Source organism: Branchiostoma floridae, chromosome 9 (genome assembly GCF_000003815.2).
Source record: "Branchiostoma floridae strain S238N-H82 chromosome 9, Bfl_VNyyK, whole genome shotgun sequence".
Taxonomy (NCBI): domain Eukaryota; kingdom Metazoa; phylum Chordata; class Leptocardii; order Amphioxiformes; family Branchiostomatidae; genus Branchiostoma; species Branchiostoma floridae.
Window position 1 is genome coordinate 13,295,994 of NC_049987.1, and position 24,437 is coordinate 13,320,430.

At 41.8% G+C, this 24,437-nt stretch overlaps 3 protein-coding genes across 7 annotated transcripts; all 3 read left to right on the forward strand.

Moving 5' to 3' along the window:
* Positions 1-21: 21 nt before the first annotated feature.
* Positions 22-4,844, forward strand: LOC118422735 (ZP domain-containing protein-like; the record flags this gene model as incomplete). Its single annotated transcript, XM_035830462.1, is given in 11 exon segments — positions 22-94; positions 314-370; positions 616-978; positions 1,116-1,160; positions 1,442-1,480; positions 1,750-1,916; positions 2,089-2,198; positions 2,517-2,819; positions 3,112-3,274; positions 3,415-3,529; positions 3,710-4,844. Coding segments are annotated over 11 exon segments (1,617 nt in total), but the record flags the coding sequence as incomplete, so codon positions are not given.
* A 1,006-nt stretch (positions 4,845-5,850) lies between these two features.
* LOC118423380 lies at positions 5,851-19,121 on the forward strand. 5 transcript variants are annotated; one of them, XM_035831496.1, is made up of 6 exons: positions 5,851-5,991; positions 14,297-14,354; positions 16,811-16,886; positions 17,235-17,390; positions 17,815-17,928; positions 18,150-19,121. In XM_035831496.1, the coding sequence occupies exons 4-6, from the start codon at positions 17,332-17,334 to the stop codon at positions 19,060-19,062; spliced, it is 1,086 nt and encodes a 361-aa protein (XP_035687389.1). In that variant the 5' UTR covers positions 5,851-5,991; positions 14,297-14,354; positions 16,811-16,886; positions 17,235-17,331; the 3' UTR covers positions 19,063-19,121. The 5 variants fall into 5 exon arrangements, with proteins under 5 accessions (XP_035687389.1, XP_035687387.1, XP_035687391.1 ...); XM_035831494.1 differs by lacking the exon at positions 14,297-14,354; XM_035831498.1 differs by lacking the exons at positions 5,851-5,991; positions 14,297-14,354 and adding an exon at positions 11,653-12,236.
* Positions 19,122-20,819: 1,698 nt separating this feature from the next.
* On the forward strand, positions 20,820-23,368 carry LOC118423356. Its single transcript, XM_035831465.1, has 3 exons — positions 20,820-21,169; positions 21,480-21,587; positions 21,759-23,368. The coding sequence occupies exons 1-3, from the start codon at positions 21,017-21,019 to the stop codon at positions 23,157-23,159; spliced, it is 1,662 nt and encodes a 553-aa protein (XP_035687358.1). The 5' UTR covers positions 20,820-21,016; the 3' UTR covers positions 23,160-23,368.
* Positions 23,369-24,437: the final 1,069 nt, after the last annotated feature.

The following is a 24,437-nucleotide window of genomic DNA, read 5'->3' on the forward strand; positions in this document are numbered from 1 at the left end:
ACACTGGAGCACGGTGCCTCTTGTGGCGCAGAGCAGGGAAGCTGGTGCGTCGGTGGTATTGGACAGCAAGACAAGTACGCCTTCTGCGCCAGAGGTATTTTTGAGAAGTTCTGATTTTAACTAACTACTCTTAGGAATTCTTCTTTGCTGTAGTTACAGTTTGTAGAGGCGGTTACTCTGCAAGACTCATAGAGTCACATTTGTTTCTTTGCTCGTACCGGTGGATCATGTTTTTCTTGGAGCGTAGGACAGGTGATTGTGCAATGGACCACAACTGTTGCAACCATTTTTCTTTCTTGTTGTTCTGTTGTAGACCGGATTGTCACGGCTCCACCACCCCGGCAAACAACCACTGCGCCCAAAGGGCCGAGTAAGTACCTTACTTTGAAAAGTCACATCAGGTGACGACGGTAGGCAATGAGCCCTCTATATGCTGAACACAGATGTATTCCAACGAACATCTGCATTGACAAATTGTTCTAGATTCCGTCACAAAAGTCAAAACAATTTCACTGTTCACTTGATATCATAAAGCAAGGAAGTATGATAGATCCGACCTTGGCCAATGGTAATCACTAGTGCTCCACTGGCAAATGAAACATACCAACTTTGCAGGGAACTGTTGCGGTAGCATACTGCGACACGAGACGGAAGAGGCTGACCAGTCCACTAGCTACAAGGTTCCAGACGGGTGGACCATGTGCTACATCGACCAGCGCGACTCTGCGTACTACAACACCCCGTGCCGGGACCTCCTCCAGGGAATTCCCGGGTACGAGAACGCCGACCAACTGCTCGCAGCCGGAGGAAACTTCGGGTGCTGGCACGGGAACACCGGTAGTTCACCTGGAGCGGCATTCGCGACAAACAACGTCATTGAGATGAGCTGCAGGGATAACATACAGCAGACGAACCAGCTGGCATCTTGGAGTCCGAGTACAACCACATTTGGCGTTTGTATCAAGGGCATCGAATGTGGTGAGTACTATTGAACTTGTGAAGTGTATACATATACCTCTTAAGATCTTATTGTTCAGAAATATTTCTACTGATATATTATATACGCACGTGATTCTGCAACTGGTATGAATATGTCTTTCTTTTACCGATCACAGAGCCGATTGCTACAACTGCAGTAGCGCCAACCAAAGACCCGAAGAGTGAGTAATGTATCTATTCGATCAACCACTGTGCTGATCAAACAAACAACATGCAATAGTAAATTTTTGACATTTTTCGTAACATCTGGATTGTAAATATCTACGCGTGTGCTTCTTTGGGATGATGCAATGGTGATTTTACTAACGTTGGATCAGTGAGAAATGAATAAAAAACGGACACATTTTCCTTTGAAGCGACGCATATTCTGTTCAAGAATAATTCACTGTAAGTGCAATGTGCCTTGGTTAAGAAACATAATTGTACTTGTCTCAATACACAGTTCAACCAGTCACACCCATGCCAGTGCAAGACTTGATTGGTATGTACGTCGTTTCTCAGATATATCACCAAATGGATTTTGCTGATTGAAATGTTTATTTTCATTAATTGGTTCAATGTCACATTTAGGGAATATGTCTGTTGCCTTTGACTGTTAGAATACTCAAGTTTCTACGATTCAGAGCTTCATTTCACAACGTTGACAGATGTGCGTACATGCATGCATACTTGATGCATTAGGACTTTACTTGTAGAATAATCTTTTTGACAAACATTTTTTCATCCTTCCGCGTCGACTTTCTGTTTTAGCCTCCACCTCCTGCACCAATGACTACATGGAACTGTCCATCCCTGTGGATGAACTGACCGACATCACCATTGACGACCTTTACTGGGAGCCTGATCAGAACTGTGGTGCCACAACTAACGGTACCCACTACCTTTTCCGTACTGAACTGTACGGATGTGGCACCAAGGTATGTGTACTTCTATCAAACTATATTTGCAGTGGCAAAGCTGATAAAAATAATCATAGGTCTTCATTGATCTTAGAGAATCCTATGTGGAAATGCATTGCTGGCTAGCTAAACAGTGCAGTAAGTACAATTCAATTTTTTTTTCAAACTAAGAGCATCTTTTGTCCATAAGGTGTCTTTCGACCCGAAGTACGTCATCTTTCTGAACACCATCAACATCCTGACTATGGAACAGAAGATCGGAGTCATCACACGGGATGGCGGCATCAGGATTACTTCCAAGTATGCACAGCTTCAAACGACCTTCATTCCTTGACTTTTGTTTTCTTTTGCCTTATTTGCTAAAGATATCACTGTTATGGCATTATCGATGATGCTAGTCGGACAAATGAAGCTCATGTACATTTCGTATTAGATTACTAACAGACTCACATTTTTCAAGGAATCTAACAGATAACTAGATTCTCGTCATCCATGAACCGATATGGGAGGAGTTGCTGCAATAGAATAGTCCAACTGAGCGATAGTAATGGATAGGAAGAAATATTGATACGTTATGGAGTTCCCTTCCTTCACGAAAAATGCATCCCTTGTCAACAGGTGTGAGTACAAGCGCGAGCAATGGGTGGACTCCACCTTCCTGCCCATCCCGGGCGGCCTGAACTTTACTGAGGAGGGGTTCGGGCAGCTGGAGGTCCGTCTCTCCATGTTCCCCACAAGTCAGTACCAGACCCCGTTCCTGGCGGACCAGTACCCCGTCCACTTCAAACTGCGTCAGCGCATCTTCATGCAGCTGGAAGTGCAGGGACACGCGCAGAACCTCGCCGTGCTGGCGCTGAACTGTAAGGCAACCATGTCACCTGAACCTAACGACACTCTGCAGTATCAACTCATCAACGACGGGTAGGTTTAAACGTATCGAGTTTAGCGACATAGACTGATTGATGCGCTCTCGGTATCTGTAGTTGCATGCTTATTTGTAGTTACCATAATGTAAATGCTTGTATTGAGAAAATACGCGTACGTTTTCGTCAGTGCTCACGACAATTCATTACAGTGCATTACAGGTCATGGCAGTTTCCAATGCCCTAGATAACGTTAGTTCGAAGTTTTCTACTACGCATAGACCAAAAGAGCAAAATATTCGAATATGAGAAATTTACTCTGTACTAATGTAGAATTTACCTTGTTGCAGATGTGCTTCCGACCCAACCCTGGATATCTTCAGTATCGACGACCCCAGTAAGGAACGCTTTGGATTTGAAGCGTTCCGCTTTATCAAAGAGGTGAAGACGGTGTACGTGCACTGTGAGGTGATGGTCTGTAACGCCGCGGATCCTGGGTCCCGCTGTGCTCAGGTAATTGCCGACATATAAACTTACAGTCACTTGAAATATATGCATTTCTAACTTGAAAGAAAGAAGCAATTATGGGTCTGTACGTATTCAACGATTCCAGGAAAAATTCATATTAATGGTAAAAAACACAATTTTTTCAGGGTTGCGTTGCAAGACGCAAAAGGGCCGCTGAGGAGGACGTCGACATGATCGGCCGTCACATGATCTACCTTGGACCAATCGCCTTGGATGACGAAGACGTCGACGCAGTCGCAGGTATATGTTCTAGTTGTTTACATGTAAAATACTCTGCTCTACGGAAGCGTTATTCTTCCCGGTTGATTTATGATTTACAACAAACAGTACTACAAATGTACAAGCTTAATATACAGATAAGATATAATGTAATGATCGGATCGATAGAGTATGCCAATACTGTCTAATATCGTCTTCCAGCTGAAAGCAGCCTGCGCGAACGCCGCGGTGCTCCCTGGTCCCTGCTGGCTGCCGGAGGAGGTCTGATGGCGCTCGCCCTTGCCGTGATGGGCGCGGCCATCGTGCTGAAGCGGTCCCGCCGGGAGAAGTGGGCCTACCAGGCGCTGGCTCACGTGGAGGAGGAGGGAGACGGGGAGGAGTAGGGCCGGACTACAGGCCAGCGAGGCGGACGTAACGTTTAACACCCTTACGTCAAGATGTAACAACCTATTTGGTTGGTGCCTTGCGGCCTGACTGTTTTATTCCGGATCCATTGTGACAGTTTCAAGAGCAGCATTTTCGGATGATCAACTATATGATATCCTTTCAGAAATAATCCGCCATGTCTTCTTTCAAGAAACAACAAATTAACTTTAGCCTTGGAAAAAGATACATTCTTACCTCCATTCACAACTTTTGTCAACCATTCACAGACCAGTACTTCTTTTCTAAACGACGTAGATCCACTTGTCTTTTCTATAAACAATATTGTCAATACTACATTACATTCATCCCCATAGAGTTGAAAGCTAAACCTACAATCACCATCCAGAAATGCTGCTCGCTATGGCGTTGATTAAGTGATGTTCTACCCAGTTATTCTGCTATAGTAGTCATATATCTATGCATTAAATCCAGCACTTGCATTAATCAAGATAATGTATCCAAGATATTATATACAGGTATAACATCTATCACATTAAGTAATAGCCTGGTATCTAGCCTTGTAGGGGCTGTTGTGAAGTGGCCCGAATCGGGCTGGATACCAGGCTAGTTACTATGTAAGGAATGTTCCATAAACAAGATGTTCGCAGTTTTTTTTCAGTTTGCTTTCCAATTGTCCTAAATGTTTTCCAAAAGCATATGTGCAAGATAAGAAAAGAGGCTCATTGATGAAGAAAACCCGTATTACCATGTAAGGCGAAAACGTATGTTATATCCCATACTGTTATGCTACGTTTTGTAGTAGTATCATCATCATCATGTATCACTATGGGAAGTAAGCCCAAAAGACACCAGGGCACCGTAAAAGATAATTACAAGTATACCACCTTAATCCGAATTGAATTTTTAAAACACAAGTAACGAAACCTGACAGGAGACACTACTGATACTACTGATACTACTGATATATTCTTTAAAAGCGACAATTTTAGTATTTCTCTCTATGAAATTCACTAAGCTAATAGTTTGCTGAATAAAATGCATATGCTTGATAAAACGACGTGCTTTTGTCCTTGTAGTACTACGCCGTAGTAATCACAACTATATAGAATTATAACGTTATGCTACTGAACTATACATCACAATAGCCGCAACAATAATTCTTAATAATTATGCGCACACAATGTTGAAAATCCTATAAAGAGAACAAACTGAAAGATTTCAGACATTGTTAACATGGTTCACATGACGCCAACATGTATATACCCAATCAGGGTCGCAAACTGCAGTACCGGTACTAGCCGCTGATAGAAAAAAAGTTCAAGAGCCCGTCAAATTTCAAAATGTTGAAATCGTACATTGGGGTTTAAATCATACCGTCGACTATTCAACTTTTCGATACCAGAAATGGTGTTTTACATACACGTAGATGGTAGTGACAGACATTTGTATTTTTTTAATGTTTTCCAGCTGCTCGGGCAAGTTGCTTCTTCTACATTTACAATCGCTCAGCACAGCTTGACACAGCTCAAACTATAGTTAGAATACAAGTCTAAATGGTCATTTATGAAAATAGGGGCTCAAATTAAATACAGATACATTCAACAAGTATGATGGAGCACACATAGAAGGAAAGTTGAAGAGGCACGTGGTAAAGAAAGACTAGTATACTACAGACTGCTTTCTTGGAATTCGCGAATATTTCAAGTGCAGCAACCTTAGGCCTCAATACTACAAGTAGAAGCGAGTTATGTTGTTCACAAGATTCGAGAGAACATCTTGAAAACAAAGAAAGTTATAGGAGTGTCTGAAAATTGAGCTCTACTAAGCGCAAACAAATGATACATTGTGTGATACTAACAGACTACTTCATTTAACACATAAGAAAAGAAAGTGTTAAAAAGTCACTTTCTGTGGAGCAAATGTCGACCTGAGAACTCATTAAAAAGTCACCCAACCAGTCCGCCGCCCGAGGCGCAGAGGGCTGATTGAATTCCCGATAGCGACAACGGAGGTGTTTGTTCCCACAAACACAAATCTCACGGCGAAGCCGCCGTGACAATAGCAGGTGTACAAGCTGGAACAACACAGACAAACAGGTGAGACAAACTTCTCTCTTTACTATATATTTACTATCTCACCTGTATGTTCGTTTTCACAGAGACATACGAGGGGCGTTCATAATCAATAAGTAATGTCTCTGACCCACGTCCAGTTGTCTGATCTAAATGAAATTTAGCATGTCTAATGATTGATATCTCTATAAGTTTTGTTGCAAAAACCAGCTCTGAACTAATAGTAGTTTCTGATTTAAAGATGTTTGAACTGAGTCAGGTGTGAAATGAGCCAGGTGTGAAATGGAGCCAGTTGAGTGTCGCGCAGTGATCCGGGTTTTGTATTTGAAAGGACGCACACCAAGGAGACTTTTGATGAAATGAAAGAAACTTAAGGTGATGATGCCCCATCATATGACCTTGTAAAACGCTGGTATCGTGAATTCAAACATGGCCGGAAGTCTGTGGAAACAGCTCCCAGACATGGTCGTCCCTCTTCTGTCATTGATGAGGTATCTGTTGGAGGAATGTCGGACGACTCGGACCATTACCAACTCGGACCAGTCAACTCGGCCCATCTGCCGGGACAACTCGGACCATACCCCCCCCCCCAGCTATTTCATTGATTTTTTTTTTTCGAAAATGTAATCCCCAACACTAGTTTTATATGTATATACTCTGAAATGAGAAAACTGTAGGTTGGATTGATTGGGTTGTGTAATTCATCGGAACTTTTCGGCATTCCATGCGACGCACATTAGGTCGTTGACCCCGAAATACGCAGTGTGTGTGGACACGTGGATATGTGTGAGGCGCTTCTAACAGTAGTTAACTTTATCATTACTTACTCTTCGTAATAGCTTTAGACAAATAAGATGTGGGTATTGATCAGAGAATGAGTCATTCTTGTTGAAGATTAATTGCTAATTAAGAATTTTTTTCAAGCCGACCGTGTCCACTGTTTTAATATCGCCGGAGCCCGCGGCACGTATGATACTAGATCAAAGGACCGCCACTCTGTATGACCAGGAAACTTCTGACGTTCTAATAGTAGCAGCTGGGGACAATCTTTATAATACTAGTACAAATGTACCAAGAAATGTCAAATTATTTTTTTTTTCAAAAGATAAGTAATTTGGTCCGACTTGTACATGGGGGTGGTCCGAGTTGACCAGGGGGGTGGTCCGAGTTGACCAGATTTTCAATGGGCCGAGTTAGTAATGGGCCGAGTCGTCCTGATTCCGGGTGTCCTACAAAAACTGTGTCCAGAGATGCATCAAACAATGGGAGAAATTCATAACTCTGGGTGGTTCCTATATAGAGAAAGACTAATAACTGTGTCAAGTTTCATTTATCTCCTGCTATGGGAAATGGGTCAGGGGCATTACTTATTGAACGCCCCTCGTATGGCGGCTTTTTTTGTTTCAAGTCGTGCTTTTTTGTTTTGGAGCGATAAACCGTTGTCTTCTTGCACAATGCTTGTTACACAATGCTTGGGCCCATTGGGTCATGTCATTCAGATTTGTGCACTGTCGTTGAGTTTAGATTCGTTCACAGTTGGAACTACTTCAGTAGTTTGTTGTTAACATTTTCCTACTGTGCAGTTGTTTATGGAATTTAGCATGTTCCTTAGACAACTTAAAGGAGAAAACACCCGTCTTGTTGGTATATGATGATTTTCTAACAGTTGATATGGCCGATGAGAGATTCAATTGGATATAAATAATTCCATTTGGGGTCAGCACGGCTTTTCTTTATACTGTATTCATTCATCGCGAATCTTGTACCATCAAATACTATTAGTGTGACCTTTGACCCCACAAGACCAGACCGGTTTGGTAAAAGGTGCACACGCCTGCAAAGTAGTTGTGTACGACCAACAATATGCATGTATTGATCTCGAAAAGAGAAGTTTCACCCAATTCTACAAAAAACACGTAGCTAGATAGATACGAATTAGCCAGAAAATATTTGCTCCAAATCCTTTTAGATTTTACCCTTCCGAGAACCTACAAGACATCGGTCACGTATCCTACGGATCTAGGTGCCGGATTACAATACATGTATAGATTACAGTAAGGGGCAGAATACAATACAACCTAAACACATTCTTTGATGCCCTTGCATGAATAAAACATTTCCAGAAATTAAACCTCTAGATCTCCATTTCACTGTAAGGTTAAGCGTTCCAGGTGATAGTCATTTATTGTATTCTGACTTGTACCTTTAGCAAATACTCAAACATCTTTATTTATGAGTTGGACGTTTCAGTTATTTGTTCTTTCTGTCTGGTTGGAATTTTGGAATCTCTGGAAGATATCGCTGCAACAGGACTAGGTATGTGGGTAAGGAAAGGCATGTCTCCTTATCACAAGTGCTTGGGGATAGGTTTCAACCAGGCTGTTTTGTGAACATGGTGTGAAATACAAAGATAAGCAACCACGCAAATTATACACTATTTTTTCACTTCCCACTCAAGGTCTAGACACCTGTCAGATATCATAACCTGGATGAAATAGACAAGGACTGATAACAAGAAGCAATAACAAATAAATGAAGCAATACTATACAGCAGCCTCCTCCCTTGAGGCGCCGCCAAAATGCAAATGTATCATGACGTTACATTGCTTACCTAATTGTAAATATAAGACACCAAATCTTACCTCTGACAGTTTGAACAATCTTTTATTTTGGAAAACGTGCTAACAGAAAATGATGACGTCACGAATGGGATGACAAGAAGGTCGTTCTGTCTGATGATTGACAGGTGGGGATCCGGTAGGATCTTCAGGTGTGTCATCACCATAGCAACCGGACCACAACAGTTCAACAATGCCCCAACCTAAATTTAAATATACCCTCAGGCACTTAGTTAGGCAAACATGGTGTAGTCATCATACGAAACGAATGGGGTGGAAAACCAGAACCAGACAGTGATATGTGATTAGTACATGGAGGGAACGACAAAGAAAAATGTGAACCATATCCAGGGTCAGTTGCACGAAGTACTACTAGTAACTCTTCTACATATGCCATATTGGCTCTCCAACTTGTAAAACTTGAAGAAGTTTTTCACAAGTACAAAAACTGAATTTTCTGTGAGTAGCCGAGAAGATTTCGTCATTCTGTAAACGTCTAACGTACATGGAAACCAGTCACCTATTCTAACACTCTAATCACAGGGATGTCTGCTAGATAATTGTTGAATTAATTACTGATTCATTATCAGAGATTAAAGACCCGCTAAAACAGTTATATGAATTAACTCACAGGTTTGTTTACATGGTATCTAACCCGAGCTAGTGATGGTGATATTTTGTTTATTCCCGCTTCGCCGTGACCGATTATGAAGCGATTTAGGCTCCGATAATTTACATTATGCAGATATGTGTCTACAGTCCACCAGCTGACGCCCAAAAGTCCGTAGCGATACAAGAATGTTAGTTGAGTAATAATTCACATGCCGATAGCCTCCCTAGTACCTGTCTGTTCGCGTTTGCCAGCTTGCCCCAGTATCAATTGGTCTCACAACGTACATAAGGTTTATTGGAAGATTCACAGCATGGGTGAACTGTATATATTATTGTGGATTTAATTGATAGATGTTGAAATTTTGGCGTTAATGATATAAGATAACACTGTCACAACTGAAAAACACACCTAGCCTTCATATGAAAAGTTGGCATTTTTCAATTCTTATTTGATATTTATGTAAACATTTACGATTTCTATACAAGCCTATGGGTGTGTTGTTTTAGAAAATGTGTAGCAGTCAGGAAAACATAAAAACGATCTATCACTAATCAAGCTACCCTTAGAAAAGTCTGTGTTGAGGCTACGTACCATCCGGACTACGAGTCTTGGCAGTTAGAGTTCTCACAAAGTCTTCTAAAAGGGGAGGATAGGATGGCACAATCTCTGAGTTTGCCTAATTTCATTAATCTTTTGGCCCCTTCGTACATATTTTGAGTGCTTCTACGTTTTTAACACCAGACGACGAAGCCTTCAACATAAACACAGCACTTGAGATACCCACTATATAAACGACAATACACACAAAACAAACCTAAGCGATACATTTGCTTGGAGATTATGTATTATCGTATTTACGTTGGATAATCTATTACCCAACTGTCGTTTACCTTAGACACTTTTCGTACACTGGAACAATTCAAGTGTTTGCGGTAAGCAATCATTCTCGTAGCATATTCGTTACAGTATATTTTAATGCTTAGCAAGTCCGTTCCGTCTGTGGGCAGGGCGACCATTGCATTGTGTGCAATTTGGTTTCCTTGTTTCAACATAGCGTCGTGAAGTAGAGCACATGTTGCAGATGTCCTTTGAGAAAATGACAAATTTAATATTTACTTTTTAATATTTGATAGAAGTCTATTTAATGATGTCAAATTGTAATGAACTAAAAAAAGATAAGAGATTAAAACCAGCTACATTTCACCACGAATTAGATGTTTTGTCTTGAAAGTTAACACAAGTCTGACGCTATTGTCTGTTGGCTCAATAGTCAACAGAAATCTCTGTTTGGTATATCAAGAAATCTGAAAACTGTGCCTGCTAATTTTGGAACGAGTGAGGCGCCAAAAGGAATTATAGTCTTTGTCACTAATTAAATTTGCGAGACAGCGTCCTTGTACCAGCATTAGCAAGGAGGTTAAAAACCTCCTAAGAGTTGGTTCAGAATTGTGGGGAACTAACGTCTACTGACTGGGGAAATGCGCATTGTCGACAGTTCCTGGAAAGACTGTAATGTGTTGTCTCAATTATCCCATTAAGTAAAAGTATGTCAAGTGACAATACTTCTTTTCATTCAGCATGAACACCTTAAGTCACTGAGATGAAAGTTTTTAGAGGTAGGAAATACATTTCCCATTGTAAACTAATATTTCATGTAATTATCCTGGCTGAGGTGATCTTTTAATGCCAGGGTACGGAACTGCACATTCTCGAAAGATGAAGCTCTATGATTGTGAACAATACCTAGTGCCTTACCGCTCACAGAGGAAGCGATGGTCTATGATTGTGAACAATACGTCGTTGTTCGAACTAGCTCAATTAGCCAACGTTCCATCCTAGCTTAAAGCTAGTAATCCTTAAATATACGTCCAATGGAACGATGGTTCGCGCCATGAATGTATGGAAGTATGTGTTTCTTTGTGTCACTCGCAGAAAGAATGTAAATGCTCGTAAACATATCTTCAATCACTGACTCCAGTCGTATTATTATGGTCTTGACGCTCGTAATTGTCATTATTATGTGCGTGTTAATCCAGGGAGGGTACATTTTGTCATGGCGTAAGTAGAACGTAATACCCTGTAAAGTTTCTCAGGAAGAAAGGTGTGTTTTTAGGGCGGACTGTGGCTGTAAATCTTCCTTTGTGTTTGCGGGTAATCAGGTCCAGTCGTCCGCTGGGGGTCGAACAGGTGCGTTTGTTTTCGGTGTGCCTAGCTTTCCAATCTCACGGGTAGCTAGGGTGGGGCACGTCATACTTCCTATTGCACTGAAATGGTTGCTTCCATGGCCAGTTTTTTGAAACCCTTAGAATAAAAACAGCATTAAAAACGGCGTTTTTAAAACAAAACAAAACAAAACAAAAATAGAGCTGAATGGTGCAGAGAAATAACAATTATTGAAAGCTTTTGAATCTGCGTCAGTAGTTTGACCAATTGAGTTTTGTACGTGCTACAGCTAATATATTTTTTAAAGGTTGTTCCAGTGCACAGTGAACTGTACTAGAGGCCATCCAGTTTGTTTTGTACCTAACCATCCCTAACCGACCAACCCAAAAGTTGAAAGCCATCTTTGTGTACGAAACACCGCGCCTTACCCCTCACAGAGGAGGCGATTTCTCTACCTACGTCACCCTGACCCCCTTAAAGTTTTTCTGTATACCACCTGGAATCACAAGATCGTTATCTGTAAATAAACTGTATTTATTCAAGATTCGTGTGGTTCTGTATCAATACAGTCACAAACTACAGTAGAACCTCTAATTCAGAGTGATATATCTTTACTGAAAGTTTTATCTTGTATAGAGTAAATGTACGTAATTCGGGAAACCCAAAAATCATTTGACACAAATATTGATCGCTCCCTAGGGATGTGGTTTCAATGTTCACACGATTTCTTTGTTGTGGAAACATACCTTGACCTTGGGTCGTGAGAGTTTACCGGTCTGTGTTGGGAACCATACGGTAGTAGAACAACTCCTACCGCTCACTTCATCGCTGTAAGGTTCGGGATAGGCAAACCTTGAGCACGTAACGCACAATTCGTGAGTATATTGATATTAGGAGTTCATTATGAACGCTTCTTCTGCTATGCTGTCTATGTTGCTATGTATGTGGAGCAGGGTGAACATAAAATCTCTTTTAACTCCGTACTCAAAAATTGCATCATCATAGTTCTGTTTCATGGAAACCTACACAAAATTATTTTTTTCGAGACACATTGTACACTGCATGTGTAGCAATAGTACCAACTTTTGTTTTGCCAGGATACCTGCAGTTTTATGTAGCTTGACCAATACCACTCTTTTTTACTCCTTCGTTCCTCTACAGAACATATTTGCAACTTGTTCGATTAGAGTTCTCCTCAATGAATATCTCATTTTTTTCAAAATCAAAAGTTAGTGGCATAAGATCTGTCAAAAGTAATCCTTTGTGACTTACACTTCATGTTCTCCACGGTAATGGTTCACTAATGTGCCAAATATTTTGTTACGGTGACAAGATGTGACCGTTGGCCCTCTTCAGACGACAGTTAGTCGCTAGGTGAGGGCACGCCTCCCCCGGCACGCCGCAGTCTTGGTGACGGGAGGCGGCATGGTTGGGCCGTGTACGGGAGGGAGGGAGGGAGAGGTAAGGTGAGGTCTGAATGCTGTCAGGAGTTTAGTTTATAACATTAGTAGAGGTGTGCGCGGGGTATCTGTGAGGTAGTTCTGAGGTTGCTCTTGACAGGATGAAAAATACCGAGGGCTGAAGGGTTTCCGGTGTTTGATATACTAGCATATGTGCCTTCTCTTTATTAGGTCGGTATGTACACATAATCCGTCACGATCTTCATTTCTAAAAATTCACTTCCCATGACTTCATTGAAAGCTTCTTCCTTGACCTTGTTGAATGTGTTCTTCTAAGCTGAGGAGTTATGGTATATAATATAGCAACTCCCAAGTGTATGTATACTAGTACCAAATTTACATTTTCATGTGTTCTCCAGTTTAAGATATGGTACAGCAAAACGTTATATAAAGCCCCCGATATTTTAGTCCAATTTCCGGTGTTTGGTTTCGTGTCTTTCCCCCCTTTGTGGTCTCAGTTCACAGTGTTGCCGTTCTATATAGGAAATAGCTCAGTGTACCTGTCTAATTGTATCCTTTTGTGAGCTACCCTTGCGTAGTTTTATTATCATCATTTTGTATGTTTATGTTGGTAAATATTCTATCATTGCTTCTAAAACAGAAACGTTCAATAAAACTCATTCGATCCTTCATTCATTCATTCATTCATTAAACCAGTCAATCAATCAATCAATCAATCAATCAATCAATCAATCAATCAATTAGTTTATTTATCATCTCTTGCTATTACAAAGTGTATGTTTACCTACTTATTGATTTTTTTAATACCCACCCCATTGCTAAAACAACTACATGTGCTATGATAATCTTGCGGAAAGTTAGGATTGAAAATTATTTACTGCAACATAACGAACTGCATTTGTAGCCGATAAGTTATCTTGCACCAGGGGAGGGATTGGCACAAATACACGCGTGTGTCTCAAAATAAGACGATCCGTAGCAAAATCCATTAGAGGTCGGTAGAGTGCTGTTGCTGTTCACTTAGACACATTATCTCGCCTAGTCGGGTTCATCCGGGTTACGCACCGCCTTCCTTAGTTTGTGCTCAGTGAACAACAGAACATAATCACCGGTGCACCTTTCTTTACAGTCCGCTGCTCTCACGTCAGTCTGTACTACTGTGTATATTACTGAGGTAGTAGTAGTAGTAGCAGCAATGTTTTGAGGTCTGAGAGGTCGTTGTAACATGAAAGGTTTCAAAGATAGTGGCTTGTCGTTGAGACCTAGCCGACATTTGAAGCCTAACTATGTGATAATGAATGTTTGCAGTAGACTTCATTCAATGATAGACGTACTCTTTATTTTGGTAGCCTGTGGCATTTTGTAATCTTTTTGCCATATTCACAACACGCTGTTAAAGTATGTAGCTATTGTTACAAATCAGGTATAAATGAATGGAACTGAATTTCATTCCTAAATGAAGACCAAAGATCTTCCATCGTTTCGTCCTAAGGTGTACGATCCTCTCTGTTCAGTAGGTCGGCCTGGTGCTGTAATCCTTCTCCAAGGAACCTCAACGGGACATGAAAATATGTAAGTCTGTTCCTTCTGTATTCAGAAGGGAGGTTGGCAGGTTCGTGCGCTCACTTGTCAGCTGTTGGCATGGGGTGGCCATCTTGAAAGAAGAATCTAAGTTTGCAATTCTTATACTCGTATCATTCAAAATGGACAACATGAAGAGATCATTGCGGATTATTTCTCGGACTCAAATGTACTCTGGACTTCGGATGTCTATATTGTTCACATGTAGCTAGGTCATCTTTGTTTGATACTTACAAAAAACGTTATTATGCCAGTGTGGAGCGTTCTCAACAAAGAAAGAGAATTTCTCACTGAGACGGTGGCAACGAACTCAGTATTGCAGACTCTTAAACTGTTTGTTTTCATTGGCTACCGATGCGTACCGCGTCAAAACCGCGCCAGGTAAAGAGAGTGGTTTCAGTAGGGTGCCAGAGTGCCCGCTGTTTTCATAATGCTTTGTACTGAGTCATGGTGAGTGTGTTTTGTATTGCAGTAGCGTCCAAACAACTGTCCACCTCTGTTTTCTGTACATCAGACGTTCCCGTTTACGCGTTTCTGTTATATGTCACGAAGCATGTTTTGTGCAGTGGTGATTGAGCGCGGCATCATGCACTGTGTAATGTATTTACTTTTGTTGTAAAAAAATAAAACTTTTATCGGCAGGTGGTATTCTTTTTTTGCATATACAAGTTCCCATTGTTTCTCACAAATTACGGTACACATTGTAGCGTTTATGCTTGCATTGGAAGACATATGTTGTCTGGACATTACCCTGACACATTTTAAAGTTTAGAATGGAAATGAATCTTTCAAATGGTATTTACAGCAATCTTTCCAATCGCTAAACAGACTTCATGGTTTTCCATAATATTTGACATCCCACATTTTCTGCTTTACCCAGTATACAAGCCTTTGGACCCATGTCAACAGCCAGTGACAGGTTGTTTGGTGCTTTAATGGCAGAGTGACATGTATAACCGATGGGACACGCTTGTAACCATCAACTGTTTGTACACACACGTCCGACCTGTTTTCCAAACTCACAACGTGGTTGGGACAAAAAACGTCCAAATCCTTGATCCGCTGACTTGTAAACTCCAACCGAACAGGCAAACAGCTAGCTGAATGGGAGATTATTGGTAGATTATCGTGTATAGTCTGACAACAACGTTTGCACAGCAAGAGAAAGTCATTCTACATGCAGAAATGGTACAGCATACCTTCTATTGTAATGATTAAATCCACTTTGAGGAACGAAATAGCGATCTATGTTGCAGTTTATCTCACTGACTGAGAATTTACTATAAGTAAAAGGGACAGTTTAGTCTACAGGCATATCTGTGGCATTGTTTACACTGTCGGAACAATGTTAAGTCACGAAGTACAAACAGATTTGTAGAGGATTTAGCGGTCGTTTGTTGGAAAGCGGCACGTTGCCACCCGCAGACCGCAGGTGTGTCGTTTGAGAAAGATATCTCTCTCTGTGTGGAGATAACGTTTTGTCACAGCTACTCCAGTGTGTGAGTATAAAGCACCATGTACTAAGCGTGAGGACCGTGCTTTTTGGTGAGGTTGAACCTGTATTTTGATTGCATTGAAAGGTTAAAGAGACAAGTGCATACCACAGTCAAGTTCTGCTTTCTTGGGTGCAAAGAGTCCGCGACGAGGTAGGCAGTACCAGTAGGCGGGCAGCACGGCCATATTCCAAGCGAGAACAGGTAATGGGTTGGGATTGACATTATGATAACAGAGGACAAACGTCTGGCTTGTTCTGTCAGTGATGACCCTAGAAATCTCACGTTCTGTGCCGATTTGTATAGACAGGTGTAGTCGATACGTGTTGATCGTCGCATTCCATTTTCTATGGACCTATTAGTAGTTCTTGCATACGGTACAATACAGGTCATAGGAAGCATAGTGTAATATGCATCACTAAAACCCACACATAAACAAATTTGGGTGGAGTCTTTTCTGTAGGAAAGCTCCCAACTACATTTCACAATGAATCATATTGGATTGAACATTTTGTTATAGAATCACAGACGGTTTTTATACAGTGTTAGTCCGGATGTAGATCTCTGGATATAGCTTAGAAATGCTACCTCATAGTGCACTGCTGTGTATATTGTTGGCCTGTCGTATGGGTTAGATCTGCACGATACAAAGGAAACAAGCCGTTTGACTTAATAAGGTTTAGTGTACGTCGTTTCACGCAATTTCTGATAGAAGACGAAGAGACTCGTCGGCCATGATTCTAGTATATTTCGATACCCGACAAATAGAAATTGCAAGGACGTACATGTAGGTGTAACAACACGCCTGTCAGTTTCTAACACCTGTCAACTGACCTATATGTTTTAACCCTATCTCATCTCGTTTTAGCAAAGCATAATTTTTTGTTTTAAAGACCGTGTGTTGATCATGCATAACGTTACTATTTGTAGTGACAAGATGCTTTTTCATTGCAGGCTCGAGCTCTGTCACTTAATCCAGACATCACATTAGCGTGGGATGATGATGCGCTTATCAGTGACTTATATCCGGGTGAGTAGCTATAGCTAATATCTTCGAAACAGAACAAGCAAGACTGGTGTCAGGCGATTCAGTTGACATCAGTTAATGCCATGATTCTTCATTGTGAAGCATTAAAAAAAACCCTGGTCGAGTACGTTTTTGTAACAACATAGGGCAGATACGCATATGTATTGTCTTAGATTTACCAAACAAAAAGAGGATACAAAGTGAGACTACAAGGGAATGTGTTGTTTTCGGATCGTCGGATGGTCCTGCTTTTACTCAAGTGTCTTGCTGAACGCTTTTTGAATCTTCTGAAAGGTGAAAAATTCAAGTAGACTGTGGCTCATGTCTGTTTCCTGTTGTTCCCTCATTTAGGATTGGGTGGGACATAATTAAGTGACGCATCTTCCGTATGGAGCACGTGTAGACAAGAACAGTCAAGGTTGAAAGTACAGAAAACACAACTGGCAAGATGTACACGGGCACCAGTCAGGACAAAAAGGTTCCCGGAGTGGCGGGGGCAGGGGCAAGGTAAGGACTCATGTTTTGTCTCTTATCTTTGTGCTCTGTGATTCAATGAAAATACACGAAAAAAAAAATGTCACAATAGATTTGCAATCTTACTTGACAGGCTCTTAACAATTTGACATTGTCACTTTGTACTAGATTTGTTTCAGCCATATTCTATTACCGTACATATCGTGAATAATATATGGATAACGCTGTTGTTTAAAGATATCTTACTGATTGTAAGATACATGTGCACCAGCATGTCCCAGCATCACCAACACTAACTGTATTTTCGTTTTCTATTTCTGGATAAACTTGTTGTAACTTATTCCTTTAAAAGCAACATTACATGATGATACAATGAAGGCAATGATCTGGGTAATGAGTAAATACTTCGTTGAGGTTCGTTCTCTGTAACAATTTTTATCTATGTTTTCGCCTACAGATACGCCAAGAAAAAAATAAAGTCATCCAAAAACGGCTGGGTTGGGATTGACGAAAGTGACGCCAAACTGGCCAATCAGGACATAGATGACGATCTGTCCCACTCTCTGGATAGGTAAGCTGGAAGTTAAACGCCTTTTCATTGGAGGAATTCTACATGTCAACTTGGTTCTGGTGGTTAGGATGATCTAAGCGTAAGTGAAATTCTAGAGCACGTACACCTAGTATACATGTTAGTGAGAGTGTCTCAGTGCATCTCAACAAGATAATGTATCGTAAATGCATCGATGTTTCGTTCGAAGAAATTTCACATAAAAGTTTTCTTTTCTGATGTAGGATCCATCTACAGAAGTATCGTACGATGATCGAGAGATCCTACAACACTAGAGGCATCAGGAGACAACACACAGACTTATCTATTCAGAGAGACATCGCCCTGAAACTCGACCTGGACTCTGCACTGAGCAGGCCACCGCGCTCAAAGCTCGAACGGCCAGGGAGCTCTCTAGCGGATTCTAGTATGACTGCAGCTGGGAGGAGACCGAGGACAGCAACGCCGACTAACGGCAGACAGAAGAAACGCAGGAACGCGACGGCTGTCGCTCCAAACAGTGACCGATTACTTCGAAGCAGAAGCGCCTCCTCTTTTGGCGACAAGTCAAAATTAGACGAGAAACGAGGGAGAACTCTGTCAACAGACTCAGAACTGTCAGTGATCTCAAAGAGTAGCGAGACTAGTACCAGTACTGAAGCGGACGATATTAGTGTTGTTACCGCAAGCACACAACCTAGACTACTGAGGAGAGACAGACCCAGTACTGTCTCGGGCGATAGGATACTCGAACGTGCAAATAGTCGTGACAATGATCCGTACTATGGAAAATCACCTTATACCTTGACGACGTCAACGTTCACGTTATCAGGAGCTGCACGATCTCCGAATCCCGTTAGGGGGCGCCCCAGACCGAAGACTGCTGTTCCGCAAAGTCGGACAAGAAACTCACGGGCTGAAGCCCAATCGTTAAGATTACTGAAGTCTAAGACACACATAGATGAACTGCTTGGCTCTGAGATAGAGGCTAGAAGGAAGGCGCATGAAGAACAGAGAAAAGCCTTGAAGGAGGAAACGGAAAGAAAATTGAGAGAAAAAGTAGAAAACTTTTGCCAGAGATTGGACGAATTTAAGAAACAACAAAAAGACGAAGCAAACATGTTTCGACCAAGGCATTTCAATTTCGCCCACTTTTAGTACGTAGGTCAGATTTGTGAAGAGGAATTCCCATGGAATGGGCAAAAACGTCATGTACAGCTAATTTTTTTTTTGTCAATATGTTTACGTCGCATATTAGTAACATAACATATCATATGAAGATGCTAAGAATATAACTTGACTAATCGACGCAGTGCAACAGCGTTATGATAGTCCTTAAGGTGTACTATCATATCATATCATATCATATCATTTCATAAATTACCATATGATATAGATATCGAGAAGCTCAAAGGAAATGTATACTAGTACTTCGGAGATGCTGTTTGCAGTAAACCTCTCTCGTATCTGATTTCTTTGCATTTTCATCATAACATCTATTACACAGGGCCTATTTCCCAAGCAGAATGTTGTGGTGAAAAATCGTAATGTGTAATCTGATTGAGGAAGTTCTAACAGTTCCTAACCAAATATAAGTAGATTATGTATAATGGCTAGATTCAGATAGCGTTGATAAAAGATCAAACGATGTTTCGTGCCAGATTACAAACATGTGGAATGTTTCTTTGAAAAGGCTGCAAGGTGTGTGGATTCGTAACAGTGGAATATAACCATGAGAGCCCAGAGAGAGCCACTTGATGGACCGTTACACCGTCCTCTGAAACAAGAACAAGCGTTATTTCTAAACGAGACAATTTATCCTCTGATGAATGAATAGTGATAAAATGTTCAAGCGTCTTCTCCAACTAGCTGCGGTACATTGATGCCAATACGTCTTAGCGGAATGGGGTAGAACTACACATGATGACACCAACTTCTTGATGTGTATGCTGATTGGTACAATAAGATATTATATTGACCTATCAGTGTAGACCAACATTAGCTTTGCCGGGATACAACACCCAGCTGAGAATTGATTGGCTGCTTAATGGCCAATGGTATGTCCAATAGATTTCTAATCATCATCATTAAATTTGGTATGTCTATACTGATTGGTCTTCCCGTTACTTTTGGCCAACCAGCACTCAATTAACTATGCAAACACGATACTTCAATGGTGGTCCCGCATAGCAAACATTGCTATATGTTGATTGGTAAGGGTATCGATTACATTCCTACTAACATTGACTAACCAATGGATACTAGGCTACTATGACGCTGAGTTCAAGCTACTGCATTTATTTTCTTGGCTGCTAGACGGCGCTCCTAAATATTCAACGGTTGTATAGACAATGCAACTCTATGGTGTTATGCTTTTGTGAGCCACTAAGTGTCGCCTTTGACATTCAACGTAAAGCAGGTGTTACTTTGGAGCTTCTATTGTTGGGCAGACGGAAAAGATTGTGCAATAAAGGTAGCTTTGACAAAATGTTAAAACTTCTATGCCACCCTTCATGATTTCCTAGATATCTAAGGCAATGTTGCTTGACATCGTGCAACTACTGAAAATCGTCCGGATATGCTTAGAGTTTCGTGTGGATCCCAGCTGAGGATCTTAGCCCAGTTTATCCCCTTTGATACCTTTCAATACTTAAGAATACGAAAAGCCCGATAATGATTTAGCAATGATTTATGTAGTACTATATGTACATATTTTGTCCAAGTTTCCGACATCTACTGGTGTCCTTGACGAAATGTGAGACTAAAACGCACCGGATATTGGAGAAAGTGTATCCTTGTGATCAGTAGTTGCTAAGACCGTACTCTATTGCATTTGATGATCTTCCTCTGTCCAAATTACACAGATTCTACGTATAAAAGTCCTATCCTGTGGCAAAATTCTGGGACCACATGACTACACACTCGTCATAATAGTTTGTCTTCACATTGACCCGTTGTTCGATGTTCGAAAAGTTATTCCAGAACTACAAAATCCCTGTGTTCTAGACTAGCAACGGAGTTCGATATAAGTTGTTTACAGTTACGACTGACTATTCGAATCGACAGACGCACATTTGAGGCCGTCTCGTATTTAGTTCAGACTTCTGGCGACATGTCCAGAAGACGCGGCAGACGGAGACACCGGCGGGCCCGGGTGGTAACGTTCCCGTCCTGTCCTCTCTCACATGTTGACAAGGAAGATGGACGTCAGCGGTACCTGATAGTAGCTGTGGTCACGGCGATGCTTCTCTTTGCTGTGACATCGGTGAGTTTCCTACAACAACAACAACAACAATCTAACATTACCGTTTCACCATTGATCATAGTTACAGTTTTAGTACATAAACTACTGGATATTGATATCATGACAAACAGAGCAGATAAAGTAGGTTCTCTTCCCTTGTCTTTCACAAACTCAATCATCACATGATATAACGTTATTTTTTAAAACTGATGTGAAAAGTCGAGAAAGTTAACTCAATCATTTCATAAAATGGTGAGTTTCCGAGTCAAGAAGCCATGGACAACCGAGTCTCCATTTTGTTCATACTATGAGATTGACTGTGTGTTTTCAGGTTGCTGCCATGGCGGTCACGGTTCAGTCCAACACCGATGCGGACGAAGTTGCCACCAACCTTTCCCCGTACCGAAGCTGGGGAGACCACCGAGCAGAGAACGATAATGTATGCTCTTGTTGCCTATCTTTCACTGAATTTACATGCCATTTGAAAACTCGAAAAAGTTAACACAATCCTTTGATAGAAAAGTGATTCTGAATTTCCAAGTCTACATGACTACACGATTCGAGTGCTTATTCCGTCCTTACGATGAGATTGAGTGTGTTTTGTTTGTAGGTAGCTGTGGTAACTATCACGGTACCATCCCGCTACAACACCGATGTGAATGACACGGACGCCAACGATCCTTCGCACCAAAGCTGGGGAGACAGCCGAGTCGGCACCGCAGATCCCGGCGGTCTCTCCGGGCAGAGCGGATGGGAAAGGCCTTGGGTCCAGGTGAAGCACGGCTTCGCTGAAGGTGAAGACGACACTCAAGCTCATCGCGATTCCGACAGCATGACATCGACTGATGCCTCTCCAAAGACGAATATAATATCTACTCCCCTTCCGACAGACGGCATGGACAATGTCAAAGTTCCTGACCAGACGGAGACTCTCAGATCTGCGGGCTGGAAAAGTTTCCGTGTTGAGAAGGATCCCACGTGCGACGTCTCTAGTCACACTCAGGTCCCAACGGTCGGGCCACAAGTTGGAGATGTAGAGTGGGATGGAGTCGAGGTCTGGAGGTTCACGGTTGAATATAACCACCGCAGCACCGTCAGGGTTCGCCTGTCAAAGATCCCCGACGACTCCTCTCCAGAGACCAACGACAGCCCCGCCGCTAACATGACCCAGCTTGAGCTCAAACCGAATTCCTCACTTGAGAAGAAATTACGCGGTGGCATCGACAACACGGGCACTACCGCTATGGACAATGTACGAATGACGAACACCACAGATTTGAAACTGTACCTGGATACCGTGCTGACCGACAGCATGAAGAGCCGTGAGAGAAAGCATCGCGTCATCAAACGTATCAAGAAGGCCCGAGCCATCGCACTGGCTGTGGTCGGTGTGCTGATAGCGACTGATGCACTTCCAAAGATGAATACCAAGTCCACGACCCCTCCGACAGACGAAATGAAGAATGCCCAAGTTCCTGACCAGACGGAGACTCTCGAGTCCGAGGGCTGGAAAAGGTTCCGTTTTGAGCAAAATCTCACGTGCGACGTCTACAGTCACACTCATCAGGTCCCAACGGTCGGGTCACAAGTTGGAGATGGAGAGTGGGATGGATACGAGAACTGGGGCTTTACAGCCAAAGATAACCACCGCAGCGCCGCCAGGGTACGCCACCGTGTTTCAAAGATCCCCGACGACTCCTCTCCAGAGACCAGCGACAGCCCCGCCCCTAACATGACCCAACTTGAGCCCAAACCGATCTCTTCACTTGACAATAAAGTACGCGGTGACATCGACAACACGCACACTTCCGCTATGGACAATGTACGAATTAACACCATGGATTTGAATCTGTACCTGAATGCCGTGCTGACCGACAGCATGAAGAGCCGCAAGAGAAAATACCGCGTGGTCAAACGTATCAAGAAGGCCCGAGCCATCGCACTGGTAGTCGTTGGTATGCTGATAGCGGGAGCGGTTGCACACACCTTCCTGGCCCACATTCCAAAGTGAAAAGGGTCTTATTTGTTAGAAAAAATGCTCAAGAGTTCTTGATGTACCACTGATGTAATTATACTGCAGAAGGGAAAATTGACTGATTGTCGATGGTTTCTTTTGTTACAATAGGTGACATGTTGTTGTACTAGACTATGTTAAACTTCCGTTACAATGTAACATTGTACAACACATATTCCTAATAAAAACATATTGGAGGGTAACAATTCTCTCTTCCGTCGCCACAGAGATTTTGTACCAATTTCTTATGTTCGGCACCATGTATTTTGTATGTATGTACATAGCGTTCAGCACCAAGGATAGGAGTTTGTGTGTGTGTGTGGATGGATGGTGTTCAGCACCAAAGATAATGCATTTGTGTGTGAATGATGTTCAGAATCAAGAAACGGTATGTTTGTATGCAATTAATGTTGGCTAAAAGAACGGGTATGTTTGCGTGTGCACGGACAAATTTCAGAACCACGGACAGGTATGTTCTCGTAACCCACAAGAATGACATTCAAATTATTTATCAACAAGGAATTAATCACAAAACTAGGCCATTTCAAGACATACTAACAAGTCAGATATCACCACAATCCATTCATAGCTTCCTTACTCATACTGACCAATGTTGCTGAAACACAAAGAAACGGATGGCAGACAGACAGACAGACAGACAGACACATCGAAAACAATACCTCCATTTTAATGGACGTAACAAACGTTTTAGCAAACATGCATACCAGGAAAATACTAATCACTGATCCATGCAGACTATTCATACATATACTATTTATACCCAGACCCCGCCCCTGTCTATATCTACATTGTATATTCCTGTCATTTTTAAAAAACCATAGACTATAGTTTCTAGGTGGCATAATTTCTCTCCGATTGGTGCGCAAGTGAATGTCATTCTTAAAAACTCCTCAGCGTTGCACAAGTCTCAGCACACTGGCGATCATAACGTAAATAGATAAATGTGCTTTGCTTTACATGATTTAAGAAAACAAGACGCCATTTCTATACATTCGTTTCACTTTATATGTTTTCCTCTTTTCTTAAGAACTCTGTCCGCTTTACCCTCTTTCCCCCCTTGAACAGAGCAGAAGGAAAACATCTTGTTATTGTATGGACTAGCTATATGCTTAACACGGTCTCTGAAATTCAATGACATTCTTCAAGTTAAAGACCTCTATTCTCTAGATGACTGGCATTTTTCCATATTTTCTCTACAAGCAAGGTTTGTATTTCTTATACAAGGGTCGACCACAATACCCTTTGCCCGGATTG